At 40.9% G+C, this 15,988-nt stretch overlaps 1 protein-coding gene across 2 annotated transcripts; it reads right to left on the bottom strand.

Annotated features, from left to right (window-relative positions):
* Positions 1 to 1,470: 1,470 nt before the first annotated feature.
* On the bottom strand, positions 1,471 to 3,913 carry LOC145005261 (Transketolase family protein). Of its 2 annotated transcripts, none has more exons than XM_078964330.1 (4): positions 3,585 to 3,913; positions 3,332 to 3,445; positions 3,205 to 3,248; positions 1,471 to 2,624 (listed from the first exon to the last, which is right to left on the bottom strand). In XM_078964330.1, the coding sequence occupies exons 1-4, from the start codon at positions 3,678 to 3,680 to the stop codon at positions 1,652 to 1,654; spliced, it is 1,227 nt and encodes a 408-aa protein (XP_078820456.1). In that variant the 5' UTR covers positions 3,681 to 3,913; the 3' UTR covers positions 1,471 to 1,651. The 2 variants fall into 2 exon arrangements, with proteins under 2 accessions (XP_078820456.1, XP_078820455.1); XM_078964329.1 differs by having other exon boundaries at positions 3,332 to 3,438; positions 3,578 to 3,912.
* Between the last annotated feature and the right edge of the window lie 12,075 nt (positions 3,914 to 15,988).

Raw genomic sequence — 15,988 nt, 5'->3', positions numbered from 1 at the left:
AACCTTATGTTTCTCTAGATTATTAATATTCGGATATATGATATTGTTATGTATGTTGAAAGTAGAGTATAATATCTAAATTGTTATTTATTAATATTGTATGAGTTGAGTATTTGTTATAAATGAGAATTATAGTTATCTAATGTTGTACTCGAGATTAAGTAGAGTAGTTGAGAATTATAGTATTTTATTACTATTTGGATAAATATATGAATATAATTGAGATACATAAAGAAGTATTATATTTTAGCGAGTATAGTCGAGATATAAAACAGAGTACTAAAAGATGCATTAATGAGTAATTATGGTTGAGATATAGTCTTATATTACGATAGGAGTGAGGGAGTATGTATTACTGAGACATATAATAAAGTATTGTTATATTAGTTGATGGGTTAGCATAATTGGGATTTAAAGAGATAAAAAGAGTATGAGCATATAGAGAGAAATAGAGAAAGTAGGATTAATAAAGAGATTATGAGTGTAAAGAGAGTATAAGGGTGTAAAAAGGACGTGTGAGTATTAGGAGAGAATGTGGACACATAGATATAGAGAGATAGAAAAGGTATGATTATAGAGGGTGAGGTTGAGTATAGACATGGAGAGATAGAGTGAGTGTGAGTGTAGAGAGAGCATCAATATAGAGATGAAGGAGAGAGAGAGAGAGAGAGAGAGAGAGAGAGAGAGAGAGAGAGAGAGAGAGAGAGAGAGAGATGTAGAAAATGAGTATGATTAGTTAAGCAATGAGTAATAGTAAACTTTAGTTGGTAAATTACTTTCAAGTAACTATACATACGAAGATTGGTGTATTTGTATGTCATAATTGGTATGTGTAGCATTGTTAACAATTATTCCCAAAGCTCTTTGGTAGCTTATCTTTTTTATTGTTGTGTGTTTTGTAGGTAAATTTATTTAAGAAGCTTATCTTTTTTATTGTTGTGTGTTTTGTAGGTAAATTTATTTAAGAAGTAAGGATCAAAGAATTAGAGAATTTGAGCACCTAGATTTAAAGAGACAGAGAACGTATGATTATAGAGGGTTAAAAGAAAAAAAAAATGATACCCGATGCAGATCATTGTATTTTATTTTCTTTGAATCGAATCTTTTGATAACTACATTGTATTGAATTATTAATACAAGTGTATGCCAATATGTTTTCAAAAATAATATATGAATTTTTTTTGTTGTTACTCATGTTAAAAAGTCAGTGTTCCAACAAGATAAAAAGTTTCTAACTTCAATTATATATCCGATCATGCTAGTGATGTCAGTGAAACAAAAATCCATCTTTATTTCCTTTGATCTATCGATTTTTTTACGTTAGCATTGGTTTAGCTAGATACAACATCAATACTAGAGAATAGAGATTAGTGAATACACTTTCTGGAATGAAGCTTTGGATCATATTGGTGCAATCGAATCGAATTTCTGTTGATTTGCCAAAACTATAAATATAGATGACACGAATCATTTGCAAAATATAAAAACTCGTATAGAACAAATGGACTATCCAAATCATCATAAGCCAAACACAGAAAAAACAAGTTCAAACAAACTAGAAACATCAACGAGCTTTTAGTTCCATAACGATAATCCCCACATAAACCAAAACAAAACCGATAGAAATTGACTTTTTTATCCTTCATCTCTTTCACCGACAAAGCTGCTCCACCGCCGCCACAATCTGCGGCGGCTGAACCACCGTCCACTCCTCCAACGTCCCCGCATACGGCGTCGGCACATCCTGTGAAGATAAACACACAATCGGCGCATCCAAATAATCTTGAAAATTCTCATTAATAGCCGCGGTTAAACTCGCCCCAATTCCACCTGTTCTCATACATTCCTCCACAATTATCACTCGATGAGTCTTCTTAATCGAATTCCCAATCGTATGAAGATCAAAAGGCTTCAACGAACGAATATCAATAACTTCAGGGTCAAACCCTTTGTTGACCAAAGTCTTCGCCGCTTGCATCACATGATACCTCATCCTCGAATACGTCAAAATCGTCACATGTTCCCCTGGTCTCACCATTTCCGCTTCCTCAAGATTCAAAACATATTCCTCATCGGGAATCGTTTCCTTCAAATTGTACAACAAAACATGTTCAAAAAGAATCACGGGATTATCACTACGAATCGCAGCTTTCATTAACCCTTTGGCATTGTAAGGAGTCGAGCATGCCACCATTTGGATTCCGGGGATGGATTGGAAATACGATTCCAATCTTTGAGAGTGTTCAGCTCCGAGCTGTCGTCCGACTCCACCGGGCCCACGGATGACGACCGGAATCTTGAATTGCCCTCCGGAAGTGTAATGGAGCATTCCGCAGTTGTTGGAGATTTGGTTGAAGGCTAAGAGGAGGAATCCCATGTTCATTCCTTCGATGACGGGGCGTAATCCGGTCATGGCGGCTCCGATTCCCATTCCGGTGAACGCGTTCTCGGCAATTGGAGTGTCGAGAACGCGTAAATCGCCGTATTTTGGGGCGAGGCCTTTTGAGACTTTGTAGGAGCCTCCGTAGTGGCCCACGTCTTCTCCCATTATGCATACATGTGGGTCCCGCTCCATTTCTTCCTCGAGGCCTTCTCTTAGAGCTTCGAAGAGTAGTAGTTCGTGCCTATAGAATCAAAATGATCATTGATTTATTTATTATAGCATCCTACTTTTGAAAATCTACCTAATTATTGTAGTGAAATTTGTTTTATATTTTAGTGATATTGCTATAATTGGTAGGTTTTGTGAAGTAAAATGCTTAAATAGGAAGATTCTACATTCAAGTTATAAACAAAGCACAAAAACAGCCTTCAATTACATCAAATTTTGCTATTCCTAATTTTTTTTTCATTGTAATAAAAAGGGTAATGTTAAAGAAACAAATCCCAAATTAGGCTTCCTTTCAAGGCATTAAAGATCAAGCAAAGATACATACGATTCACAAAAGGGAAAATTGCAGGAAATAGCAGCACACTTTTCTTGTATTTCTAGTTCAATCAAGAATTGTTGTCAAAAGTGAAAATCTTTTTTACAAAATTGATGATTGTTGGTAATTATGGCCATAGAAAAGCTGTAATCGTGAAGAAGTTGAATCTTTTTCACATAGGTATGATTTTTAAAGTCAATTGATTAAATTAGAAATGAAGTGAAAGAGCTAACTCCTCAAACTATATATATACATATATGAGATGAAATAAGCATACCCAGGTTTGGATGCAGTCGATGCTGCTGAAGTGTCAGGTTTTGTCTGCAATATATGAACGATTCAAGAGTTCAATACGAAGAACACACACACACACAAATGAATATAGAGAGAAGAAGAAGAATTACTGCAACAGCATTTGTAACCAATTGATCAGCTCTACCCCCAATTTTGTTCAAACCAGTGTTCATCTTAGCAGCATCAGATCTAACCACAAGAAAACTCGCTTTCCTCTCTGAAATGTAAATAACAAGCTACACAAATCAGCAATTAACTAAACCACAACCAAAAGCAGCAGACACGATCAATGTATCTACAAATCAACTAAAAAAAATCATAGCATGGTATGATTGAATCGAAGTGAATGACGATACCTGAAAGGGATTTACGAGAAGAAAGGTGGAATTTCTTGGTGTCGAATGAGGCGTTGGACGAGAGAGATGTAACAGCTCCGACTGTTTGAAAAATCGAAGCCATTTTGGTGAAATTGAAGAGGGGATGTGGGGTTATTACAGATCAAAAGATTGGGCAAATTTGAAAAGAAAATGTAATGTTGCTTTATAGGGTTTGTAGAGATTTGTTTAAAAGGGAAGAGGGGCGGAGAAATTGAGGAAGGCTTCTCTGGTTCTTGTGTGTGTTGGTCGATTTGATTGAGAAAGAGTTGAGTGTTGCGAAGAGTTTGGACTTCGATCGTAACGCCTCTTCGCTTATTATGACTCAACTACAGCTTGTTAGGCACCTGACACGTTAGGAAATGTCTAAAATACCCTCGCGCTTACAAAAGTCTACAATGAGGGATGTTTGGACTTTGAATCTTTGGTGAACCTATTATTACAACTACTTAATAGTTAATGTTGTTTAATACAAGTTTGATTATTGTGAGTTAGGATTTAGGGGGTGTTTGGATAGGGATAAAATAGGTTGTTTATTGCTTATTGTTTAATTTCACCGAAATAAATAAATTTAAGTCTTTGCATATGAGTCTTTAAAAATCAGTTTATTGCGGTAGGAATAAACCAAATAAACTGATTTTAATAAGCAAGAAGGAAATGTTTATTGTTTATTGTTTATTGGTCATTTTACTCATATAAACTGTTTTGTTTATCAAATACTTAAAATGTTTATTCCCACCACAATAAACTAATTTAAATACATTTTTTAAAAAATGTTTATTCTCACTGCAATAAACAATAAGCTAATAAATTAAAAAGTATTTATCCAAACACCCCCTAAAATACTGGCTTTTTTCTAAAAATGTTTTTCTTTTGTCGAGCGAGAAGATATTTTATTTGCATATTGTTTTTTAGAAGATTAGAGGTCTAAAAATATATGTATCTTCTTGAAAAAAAAATAAAAAACATGGCAGTCTCCTAAAACCGAACATTACACCCTATTTGAATATTACGTCCAATTTGAATGGCATTTGATCTGTTAAATATTTTTATATGATTTAATGTTTCTTTTGACTAATTTTTTTAGATAAAACAATACAATAATTTATTCACCATCTCTTAGAGAAATAATAATATGTTTTTTAGAAACAGCAAATGAATTAAGTGGAAGCTTACTCGCAATACTTCAGTGAGTACTTCGGGTTCGAACTTTTTCACAAGGCAAACGCAGCTCCCAAAGGTTTTTAAAGATTTTTTTTTCACATATGATACCACAAAAAATAGTTTATTATAATAAAAATATTAATATTAATATAAATATACTTGTAATAATAACTAATAAAAGTATTATAACGAACAAGATTATTAGTATAATATAATATTTTATTGTTATTAAAGTTATCAGCATTAATACATAAACATAATAACAATCATATTTAGAAAAATCTTCAAAAAACAATACATGTGGTTTTAAGGAGGGATATGGATGGAAATGCAGAGAAAATGAGAAATGTCGAAGGAAAATCGTGTTTCCGAATTTCATTACTGGAAGGAAAGTGAAATGAAGGAAATAATTTGAAGTTATATTTTCCTTCCAAAATTTCCTCCCAAATTGGGCCGATTTGAGAAGAAAGTGAGGGAAATGAACATCTTTAAGTTTATTTTATTTTCCCTCTTAACTCGTGAACACAAAAACTTAAAATTTTCTTTTCATTTCCTCCGAACTCGGGAACACATAATAAAGGAAATTTTCCTTCCTCTCCCTTTCTTTCTATCAATATTTTTCTTCCCTTTCATTTATTGAATTTAAAGAAAAACTCGGGAACAAGGCGTTAATGGATGGTTCTTTTAGGTGACTCCATTAGATTTGAGTTGTTAACTGCTCTCACATGCAGAATTAAATGAATTATTTCAAAACAAGAAGATCAAAATTAAGATTCTAAAAATATTTGTTTCTAAACCAAATCTCCTTTGCTTTCAAAAAATCATTTGCTAAACTCTGAATGTATGAGAAAGAACTGGAATCTTTTAAAGTTTTGATTGTCGGTCTCTCTCTTACTCTCACTGAGCAAAAGTAAGATTCGTTATATAATTGTTTGTGTAAAGTTTTTATAATGTCTTTATTTGAAATTCTTTTAAGTATTGTGTACAATTTTTATTTTTGAAATCATTATGTGTTGGTTTGAAGTAAAAAAAAATAAATAAAAAATAAAAACAAAAACAAAAACAAAAACAAAACAAAACAAAACAAAAAAAAACAAACAAAAAGAAAAAGGTATAGGTCCAATGAGTATTATTATTCTGCTTGTAACAGTCCGAATCCAGGTATTCTTCTATTTTAGATTAAGTTGTAAATTTAGGGTTTCCATGGTAGTCGAGTATGCTGGGCGTACAAGGTGTACGCTGCGCGTACTCGCGCGCCTCATTTGGACGCGTTCCCCCTCAGGTACGCGGGGCGTACCCAAGGTTACGCCCGGCATAACTCATTCAGACCCAAACCCTAATTTCCTTTGTTGAGGCTATAAAAGGAATGTGTGGCTGGACTTCTCAGCCACCACCCCTCAGAGTGAAACCCTAAATAGTGTGTGCCATCGTCCTTAAGCCTTTGCGTGTGCATTCTAAGCTTGGTAGTGCCATTTTAAGGTTGCAAAGGAGAAGAAGAGCATGTTGGAGAGGCTAGAAGTGGTGCTCAAGTGTAGATCTGAGCTTTGCAAGGGTTAAAGCTTCATTTTCAGGTATAAAGTTCGGATCTTGTCACTTGGTTCATGTTGTATGCTTTAGATGTCATTTTCTAGGGTTTAAGTCCCAAAGGTGGAGACTTTTGTGCAAATGGCCTCCATAAGCTTAGATACTTCATATTTCTGATGTATTGGAGTTGTAGACTCATAAAAATGGCATCTTGGTCGTGGATGTTGCACCATGCATGAGATCTAGATCCTTGAGTTTGAATGAAAGGTTTTTGTGTGATGTTGGGGCCTTTACAGCCATGCCAAGGCTTAAAGGTCTCGACTTTATGGGTTTAGACACACTAAAAGAGTCGGATCTAGAAGTTGTAGTAATGGCTTAACCGATTAAGACCAGAAATGGAGGGTGACTGATTCTGGTGGTTACGCAGGGCGTAACTTCCAGTATGCGCCGCGTACTGGGTGGAGACCCCGATCCAGGGGGAGTTGGCGATGTACGCCCCGCGTACTCTCATGGTTGACTTTTGTTGACTTTTAGGGTTTTGGGTCAACATGAGGACTTTAGGTCAAGGAAGGGTAAAATGGTCTTTTACCCTTTCAGGAAGGATGATAAGGGGTAAAGTTTTAGTAGTGGAAGTCTTTGTGTATTAAATGATATTTTTATGCTTAGGCGAGGTTGAGCCGTCGTTGGATTCGGTGATAGCAAGGACACGAGATCTTAGACTTTCCACAAGGTGAGTCTTCTCACTATACTGTACCCGGAAGGGTTTGACTGTGTGACCGGAAGGTCGAATATGATATGAGATATATGCATTATGTGTGATAAGTTAATCGTTATATGTACCATGTATGATATGCTTGATATGGGCCGGAAGGCAATATGTTATGGGCCGGAAGGCGTTGTAATGTGGACCGTAAGGTTGACGTGGGTAGGACCGGAAGGTTTACCCACTCGGGACGGAAGTCCCCTGAGACACATGGACCGGAAGGTCAGGGCCTGGAAAGGCGTATGTGCGTAGGTTGTATTTTGGGGAACTCACTAAGCAATTATGCTTACAGTTGTTGTGTTATGTGTTTCAGGTACTAGCGAGGACCGTGGGAAGGCGCCGACGTGATCGTACACATTATCGGGGAAAACTATTTTTATGATCTTTGTGATGTATTCGGTTGTGACAATATTGCTTACGTTTGAATTTGAAATATTAATTGATGTTTTGATGTTTGCAAAAATGAAAAATTGGTTTTAAAATTTACGTCGTTACAAGTTGGTATCAGATCCTTGGTTTGAGGGATTCGGATACACCTTCGGGCATACCTGAACTCAAACTGGGGATTTGAGAAATTTTTAATTAATAAAATCAATAAAAACTTGATAAGAGATTTTGAAACAATCAAGGAAGAAGAAGTGTGTACGGTCAGCCAGCGCCCGAACGGTAAACTCCCCAAAATACTCTTACAATATTTGTGATGAGATATGATATGATATGATACGCATGCTAGTAGACTAGGTATTCATATTAGGACTAGAGTGGCCTGATTTGTGATGCCTTAGTCTAGGGAAAATCTGCTGCTATGAGGTGCTTTGAGAGTGAGTGGGTAGCTAGTGCATGGCAAGAATAGAGTACTCATGATCCGGGGTTTGGGGAGGAGGACTTGGGGTGAATGCTGATGCGGTGTAGTTGGTAGTATCGGGCCCGTACTACTGAAGACACCGGGTCAGTGGGCAACCCAAGTAAGAATCCCTGGGTATCGGAGACTGAGTAGGGCTGCGTTATCGAGTGCGATTATGCTCGATAGAGTCTCTGATATTTTTATGTTGTATTTCAGAGGCATCATGGTTGGACCACGCCACAGACCTGGTACGAGTAGTGTGACTGACGAGGAGCTTCGTCAGATGATTCATGAGGAGGTGGCTGCAGCGATCCGAGCTGAGATTCCGGAGATGTTTGGGTCTATTAAGACCACACTGATGGAGACCTTTGATGAGCGGTACGCTGCGGTGACTGAGGCTGCAGCCGTTGTAGGTACCGCAACTGTGGCCGCTGCCAGACCACAGGGAGGTGACTCGTTGTTGTTCCAGGAGTTCAGCAACATGAAGCCACCTGAGTTTGACGGGACGCAGGATCCGATCGCTGTGATGAGATGGATTGCTGATATCGAGGGATGCTTCTACACTTGTTCATGTCCGGAGCATCTGAGGGTACGGTTCGCCTTGAACCAGCTCCGCCTGGGAGCAAAGGATTGGTGGAAGTTCGTGACGGTGAACTTCACTCTGGCATAGGTTTCAGTTGTGACTTGGGAGAGGTTTACTGCTATGTTCAGAGACGAGTACGTTCCCCCGGTGGAGAAGGAACGGTTGGTTCAGGAGTTTTTGTCCCTCAAGCAGGGTAATGATTCTGTCATGGTGATTACGCGGATGTTTCATGAGAGGGCGATGTTTTGCCCTGAGTAGGTGTCCTCGGAGCAGGCTCGGATGAGCCGGTATTTGGGTATGCTGAGGAGGGATATCCGGGAGTTCATATCGAACTCATCATACCAGACTTTTGTTGAGCTTCAGGCGAATGCCAGGAAGCGTGAGATCGAGTTGGAGACCCAGGCCAGGGAGGAGGCCGAGTCTCAACAGGTGGATCGGCGGCTGGCTCAGTCTCAGCCGGCAACCAAGCGGACTAAGTCCGCCGATTCAAGATCGGGAGGTCAGAAGGGCTGCACTTGCGGAAAGTGCGGCAAGGGTCACGAGGGGGCATGTCGATCGTGTGCTTGCTACAAGTGTGGCAAGGAGGGGCACATTGCTAGGGATTTCCCCAATGGATTCATGGTTTGCTTTCATTGCAACCAGACTGGCCATCGGAAGGCCGAGTGCCCCCAGCTTCGCCAGGGATCTACGCCTGCTGCCAGGGTTACCGAGACTCGGCCAGTGAAGGTCGAGGCTCCGAAGGCTCGTGGAAGAGCTTTCCAGATGACTGCGGAGGAGGTCCACGCGGCGCCTGATGTCGTAGCCGGTATGTATGCTTTCATGTATTTACTTTTATGCTAAGATATTGTGCTTATATTATGATATGCGTAGGTACTTTTCTTGTGAATTCTGTACCTGCTTTGGTATTATTTGACTCGGGTGCGAGTCGGTCTTTTGTATCGCTGGCTTTTAGCCAGCACATCGGTATTGATCGGGAGGTGATGAGTCGACCCCTGCGAGTTTCTATAGCAGATGAGAAAGCGGTATACGCCACTGATGTGATTTGAGGATGTGTGCTCGAGATTTTTAGGGTTGAGTTCCCTATAGACTTGGTTCCTATAGCTATGGGGGATGTCTGCGTCATTGTGGGCATGGACTGGTTGAGTAAGTTTGGGGCAGTCATTGACTGCGAGAGACAGCTGATGACGATTCGAGACCCTAGTGGGGGAGTGCTTACGGTTTATGGCGAGGGGACCCGGTGTGGGTCGGCGTTTTGTTTGGCTGCCAGGGCAAGGCAGAGTTTGCAGCAAGGCTGCAATGGATTCATAGCCTATGTGATGGATACTTGAGTGGCCGCGGGGAGGCCCAATTCGGTTGATGACGTTCCTGTTGTATGCGAGTTTTCGGATGTATTCCCCGAAGAGTTACTAGGTGTGCCTCCGGAAAGGCAAGTGGAGTTCCGTATCGATTTGGTTCCGGGAGCGGCGCCCATCGCCATGGCGCCTTATCGTCTCGCTCCGCCGGAAATGCAGGAGTTATCCTCGCAGCTTCAGGAGCTGTTGGGAAAGGGGTTTATTTGACCGAGTAGCTCACCTTGGGGAGCGCCGATTTTGTTCGTCAAGAAAAAGGATGGTTCACACCGGATGTGTATCGATTACCGGGAGTTGAACAAGTTGACGGTTAAGAACCGGTATCCGTTACGTAGGATTGACGATCTGTTCGATCAGTTGCAGAGGGCATCTTGGTTCTCCAAGATAGACTTGAGGTCGGGTTATCATCAGATGAGGGTTCGGGATGAAGATATCCAGAAGACTGCTTTCAGAACTCGTTATGGACATTATGAGTTTGTGGTGATGCCTTTTGGGCTCACCAATGCCCCGGCTGCGTTCATGGATCTTATGAACCGGGTGTGTCGACCGATGCTGGATCGGTCGGTGATCGTATTCATTGATGATATTTTGGTGTATTCGAGGTCTAGGGAGCAGCATGAGGAACATTTGAGGGAAATTCTTGGGGTATTGAGATCGGAGAGGCTATATGCCAAATTCTCCAAGTATGATTTCTGGTTACGAGAGGTCCAATTCCTCGGGCATCTTGTTAACCAGAAAGGGATATTGGTCGACCCGGCCAAGATTGAGGCGGTTTTGAGGTGGGAGGTGTCAAGATCACCCACTGAGATCAGGAGTTTTCTGGGTTTGGCTGGATATTATCGCAGGTTTATCAAGGATTTCTCCAAGATTGTCGTGCCACTTACTAGGATGACCCGGAAGGGTGCTGCATTTTCATGGGGACCGGAGCAGCAGTCATCATTCGAGTCGCTTCATTAGAAATTGTGCGAGGCTCCGGTGCTTGCACTCCCGGAAGGGATGGAGGATTTTCTGGTGTACTGTGATGCATCTATATCGGGTTTGGGGGCGGTGCTTATGCAGAGGGGACATGTGATAGCGTATGCTTCGAGGCAGTTGAAGCCTCATGAGTTGAGATATCCCACCCACGACCTGGAATTGGGGGCCGTGGTGTTTGCCCTCAAGATCTGGCGGCATTATCTTTATGGGGTTCGGTGTACCATCTACACGGACCACAAGAGTCTGAAGTACTTGATGGATCAACCAAATCTGAATATGCGACAGAGGAGGTGGTTGGATGTGGTGAAGGATTACGATTGTGAGATCCTGTACCATCCGGGCAAGGCTAATGTGGTAGCTGACGCATTGAGCCGTAGGGCGGAAAGCGCCCCGATCCGAGATATTTGTATGAGGTTGACGGTAATGACCCCGATTTTGGATACTATTCGAGGAGCTCAGGCTGAGGCTGCAAAACCAGAAAACCAGAAGAGGGAGCGGGTTGTAGGTCAGGTATCAGGATTCGTTACAGATGGTCGAGGGCTTATGAATTTTCAGGGTCGGATTTGGGTACCGTTTGTGGGCGGTACGCGTACTATTTTGATGGAGGAAGCGCATCGATCGAAATTATCGATTCATCCCGGGGCTACGAAAATGTATTTGGATCTAAGGAAGGAGTATTGGTGGCCCTGTATGAAAAGGGATGTTGCATGGTTTGTTGAGAGATGCCTGACTTGTCAGCAGGTTAAGGCCGAACACCAACGTCCGCACGGTAAATTGCAGTCGCTAGAGATTCCCGAATGGAAGTGGGAACATATTACCATGGATTTTATCACCAAATTGCCGCGGACTGCGAGGGGAGTCGATGCGATTTGGTGATCGTGGATAGATTGACGAAGAGCGCTCATTTTCTAGCCATCAGCGAGAGCTCTTCTGCGGAGAAGTTGGCGGAATTATACATGAGGGAGGTAGTATCGCGACATGGGGTTCCGATGTCGATTGTTTCAGATCGCGATGTGCGTTTTACTTCCAGGTTTTGGAAGAAGTTTCATGAGGAATTGGTTACGAGACTGCATTTCAGTACCGCATACCACCCGCAGACAGACGGACAGAGCGAGCGGACGATTCAGACGCTTGAGGATATGCTCAGAGCATGTGTTTTGGATTTTGGAGGGAGCTGGGACACCTATCTACCTTTACCAGAGTTTTTGTATAACAACATCCATCATTCGAGCATTGGTATGCCACCCTTTAAGCTGTTGTATGGGCGGAGGTGTCGCACCCCCATCTGCTGGGGAGAGGTGGGGCAGCGGGTGATGGGTAGCACAGAGATTGTACTCCAGACGACCGAGCAGATTCAGCAGGTCAGTCAAAGGTTGTTGACCGCGCAGAGTCGCCAGAAGAGTTATGCGGACAGGCGGCGGTCCGAGCTCGAGTTTCAAGTGGGTGACCTTGTGCTCCTAAAAAGCTCTCCTTGGAAGGGAGTGATACGGTTCAGGAAGAGGGGCAAGTTGGGGTCCCGGTATATTGGACCCTTCAGGGTAATTGCTAGGGTAGGCCGGGTAGCCTACCGGTTGGATCTACCTGCTGAGTTGGGGCAGATCCATGATACCTTTCATGTCTCGCAGTTGAGGAAATGTATTGCCGACGAGTCGGCAGTGGTGCCATTGGATGATATTCAGGTGGGTGCAGGCCTGAACTATGTGGAGAGATCGGTAGCGATCAAGGATCGAAAAGTTAAGGTTATGAGGAACAAGGAAGTACCCCTGGTACAAGTGCAGTGGCAACATCGGAAGGGGTCCGAGCTGACATGGGAATCCGAGTTCGAGATGCGGGATCAATATCCAGAGTTGTTTTCAGTATGAGACTTCGGGGGCGAAATCTGGTTCTAGTGGGGGAGAATTGTAACAGCCCGAATCCAGGTATTCTTATATTTTGGATTAAGTTGTAAATTTAGGGTTTCCATGGTAGGCGAGTACGCTGCGCGTACTCACGCGCCTCATTTGGATGCGTTCCCCCTCAGGTACGCAGGGCATACCCAAGGTTACGCCCGACGTAACTCATTCAGACCCAAACCCTAATTTCCTTTGTTGAGGCTATAAAAGGAATGTGTGGCTGGACTTCTCAGCCACCACCCCTCAGAGTGAAACCCTAAATAGTGTGTGCCATCGTCCTTAAGCCTTTGCGTGTGCATTCTAAGCTTGGTAGTATCATTTTAAGGTTGCAAAGGAGAAGAAGAGCTTGTTGGAGAGGCTAGAAGTGGTGCTCAAGTGTAGATCTGAGCTTTGCAAGGGTTAAAGCTTCATTTTCAGGTATAAAGTTCGGATCTTGTCACTTGGTTCATGTTGTATGCTTTAGATGTCATTTTCTAGGGTTTAAGTCCCAAAGGTGGAGACTTTTGTGCAAATAGCCTCCATAAGCTTAGATACTTCATATTTCTGATCTATTGGAGTTGTAGACTCATAAAAATGGCATCTTGGTCGTGGATGTTGCACCATGCATGAGATCTAGATCCTTGAGTTTGAATGAAAGGTTGTTATGTGACGTTGGGGCCTTTACAGCCATGCCAAGGCTTAAAGGTCTCGACTTTATGGGTTTAGACACATTAAAAGAGTCGGATCTAGAAGTTGTAGTAATGGCTCAACCGATTAAGACCAGAAATGGAGGGTGGCTGATTCTGGTGGTTACGCAGGGCGTAACTTCCAGTACGCGCCGCGTACTGGGTGGAGACCCCGATCCAGGGGGGAGTTGGCGATGTACGCCCCGCGTACTCTCATGGTTGACTTTTGTTGACTTTTAGGGTTTTGGGTCAACATGAGGACTTTAGGTCAAGGAAGGGTAAAATGGCCTTTTACCCTTTCAGGAAGGATGATAAGGGGTAAAGTTTTAGTAGTGGAAGTCTTTGTGTATTAAATGATATTTTTATGCTTAGGCGAGGTTGAGCCGTCGTTGGATTCGGTGATAGCAAGGACACGAGTCTTCTCACTATACTGTACCCGGAAGGGTTTGACTGTGTGATCGGAAGGTCGAATATGATATGAGATATATGCATTATGTGTGATAAGTTAATCATTATATGTACCATGTATGATATGCTTGATATGGGCCGGAAGGCAATATGTTATGGGCCGGAAGGCGTTGTAATGTGGACTGTAAGGTTGATGTGGGTAGGACCGGAAGGTTTACCCAGTCGGGACGGAAGTCCCCTGAGACACATGGACCGGAAGGTCAGGGCCTGGAAAGGCGTATGTGCGTAGGTTGTATTTTGGGGAACTCACTAAGCAATTATGCTTACAGTTGTTGTGTTATGTGTTTCAGGTACTAGCGAGGACCGTGGGAAGGCGCCGACGTGATCGTACACATTATCGGGGAAAACTATTTTTATGATCTTTGTGATGTATTCGGTTGTGACAATATTGCTTACGTTTGAATTTGAAATATTAATTGATGTTTTGATGTTTGCAAAAATGAAAAATTGGTTTTAAAATTTACGTCGTTACACTGCTGGCACAAGAGAAAAGGGATGAATGCATACTTATGTAACTTTCATTTGTGTGCTGCTTCCCAAGGAAGTAAGTTTTTGTCAGGGGCATTATGGTCCAACTTGAGACAAGAAAAGAAACACAAGTGTTATTTCTAAGATTGAGAATTTAGTAGGTTGCAAAAGAATGACAAGGTTTAATGTTGTGATGTTTTGACCAGGACTTAAGATAAATGGTTACAGTTGGGAGAAGACTTGAGTATCTTTAACTATTATGATAATTGGTTCAATAAGTGTTTTAAGGATGTGGATCTTAGAAAATGTGATAGTGATTGTCGAACACTATGGCTTGGTGTATAATCTATACGCTTATTGTGTGATTTATGTTTCCTGACAAAGAAAAGAAGATTCGTACAGTGCATGGATATTAAGGGTATTTTGGTCCTAATCGTTAAATAAAAAAGGGGGTCCAACATCTGATTTATCTTTAAATTCTTTGCCAGTGTCATATTGTGCAGCTTCAAAATCTTTAGCTACATTTGGTAATTGAACTCTCTAAATTTGACATCTAATTACACTGATCATTCAAAGCTTGGTATCTAAACACACGGTGATAGAGTTATTTTGGTCAATTTTATGTGTTCTCAAGAAATCTCTCAAGGGGCTGTTTGGTCAATGTAGGTACATGATACAAATTAACTCAAGGAGTAAGGGTGTCTATAATGCATTAAACTTATTAGAGTTTAATGGATTGACACATCATCATTTTACTTACTATACAACTTTATATTGATTTTTCTACAATGCATTGAACTCAATAGAGTTCAATGGAATATATATATATATATATATATATATATATATCATAGTTAAAAGGTTTCCTTTTTTCATTAAAGAGTTCAGTGGCCATTGAACTTCATATCCATTGAATGTCAGCATGGCATCCCTCAATGGTAAAGTTTAATCCATTGAAAGCTAATTAGGCATGCCACCTCATTCAACTCTCCCATTAAACTATGCATTTTGGATGCTCTAAAAACAAACAAAAGAATGGTTGAAATGGTCTTCACATACATAGGATAGCTACAGGTCTAGATTGATGCTTTTAAAGTCAAATTCATGTGATTTTCTTACAAGTCGATACTCAAAGGCTAGCTTTCCATCGACCAAGAAGGTTTTCATTTTATCATAAACATCATGCTGACCTCAAGTGTTTATCTTCAGTCAACGTACATATAAATCACATGATGATCCTTCATTTGAAGACTCTCATGCTGATTCCATCATCACATTATCACCATGTTGTATCAAACCAAAACTTCATCAGTTTTATTTAACTCAGAATCAAAAGGAATTTCATGTAGCTTGTATGCTTGTTAATAAATAATTTCTATTTGTTTGGACTCTCATGATGTTTTTCTAATAATCTACAATCATGATCATGTTTGTTTTATCTAACTTCACGTTCTTGTATTAAAGACTTCAACTTGAAAAATTCTCTATCCAAGCAAACTTCTCATGATTCTCTCTTATCAGCGTCAAATCATTAGCTTTGGAACTCAATTTAGTCTCTATAAAAGTTGGAAATGGAGAAAATTTCACTAATGGGGTTCTCATGTTGATAAATTTCATGGAGAGCAAAAGATCTACAAAGCTTGGTACTCTATTTTCTGTCTGATTTCCTCACTCTATTTGTTGTGTATTATCACTATC

This window comes from Lactuca saligna, chromosome 7 (genome assembly GCF_052625555.1).
Source record: "Lactuca saligna cultivar CGN05327 chromosome 7, ASM5262555v1, whole genome shotgun sequence".
NCBI classification, from domain to species: Eukaryota; Viridiplantae; Streptophyta; class Magnoliopsida; order Asterales; family Asteraceae; genus Lactuca; species Lactuca saligna.
Note: the sequence above shows the minus strand (reverse complement) of the source record. Positions and strands in the feature narration are given on the sequence as shown.

Bases quoted from the DNA above. Each gene is read 5' to 3' on its own strand.
- LOC145005261 (XM_078964330.1), bottom strand. From the start codon at position 3,680: ATGGCTTCGATTTTTCAAACAGTCGGAGCTGTTACATCTCTCTCGTCC. The intron at 3,446-3,584 runs CTTTCAGGTATC...CTTGTTATTTAC, and splicing joins ACCTTTCTTCTCGTAAATCC to ATTTCAGAGAGGAAAGCGAG. The intron at 2,625-3,204 runs GTATGCTTATTT...TTGATTCTATAG, and splicing joins TCGACTGCATCCAAACCTGG to GCACGAACTACTACTCTTCG.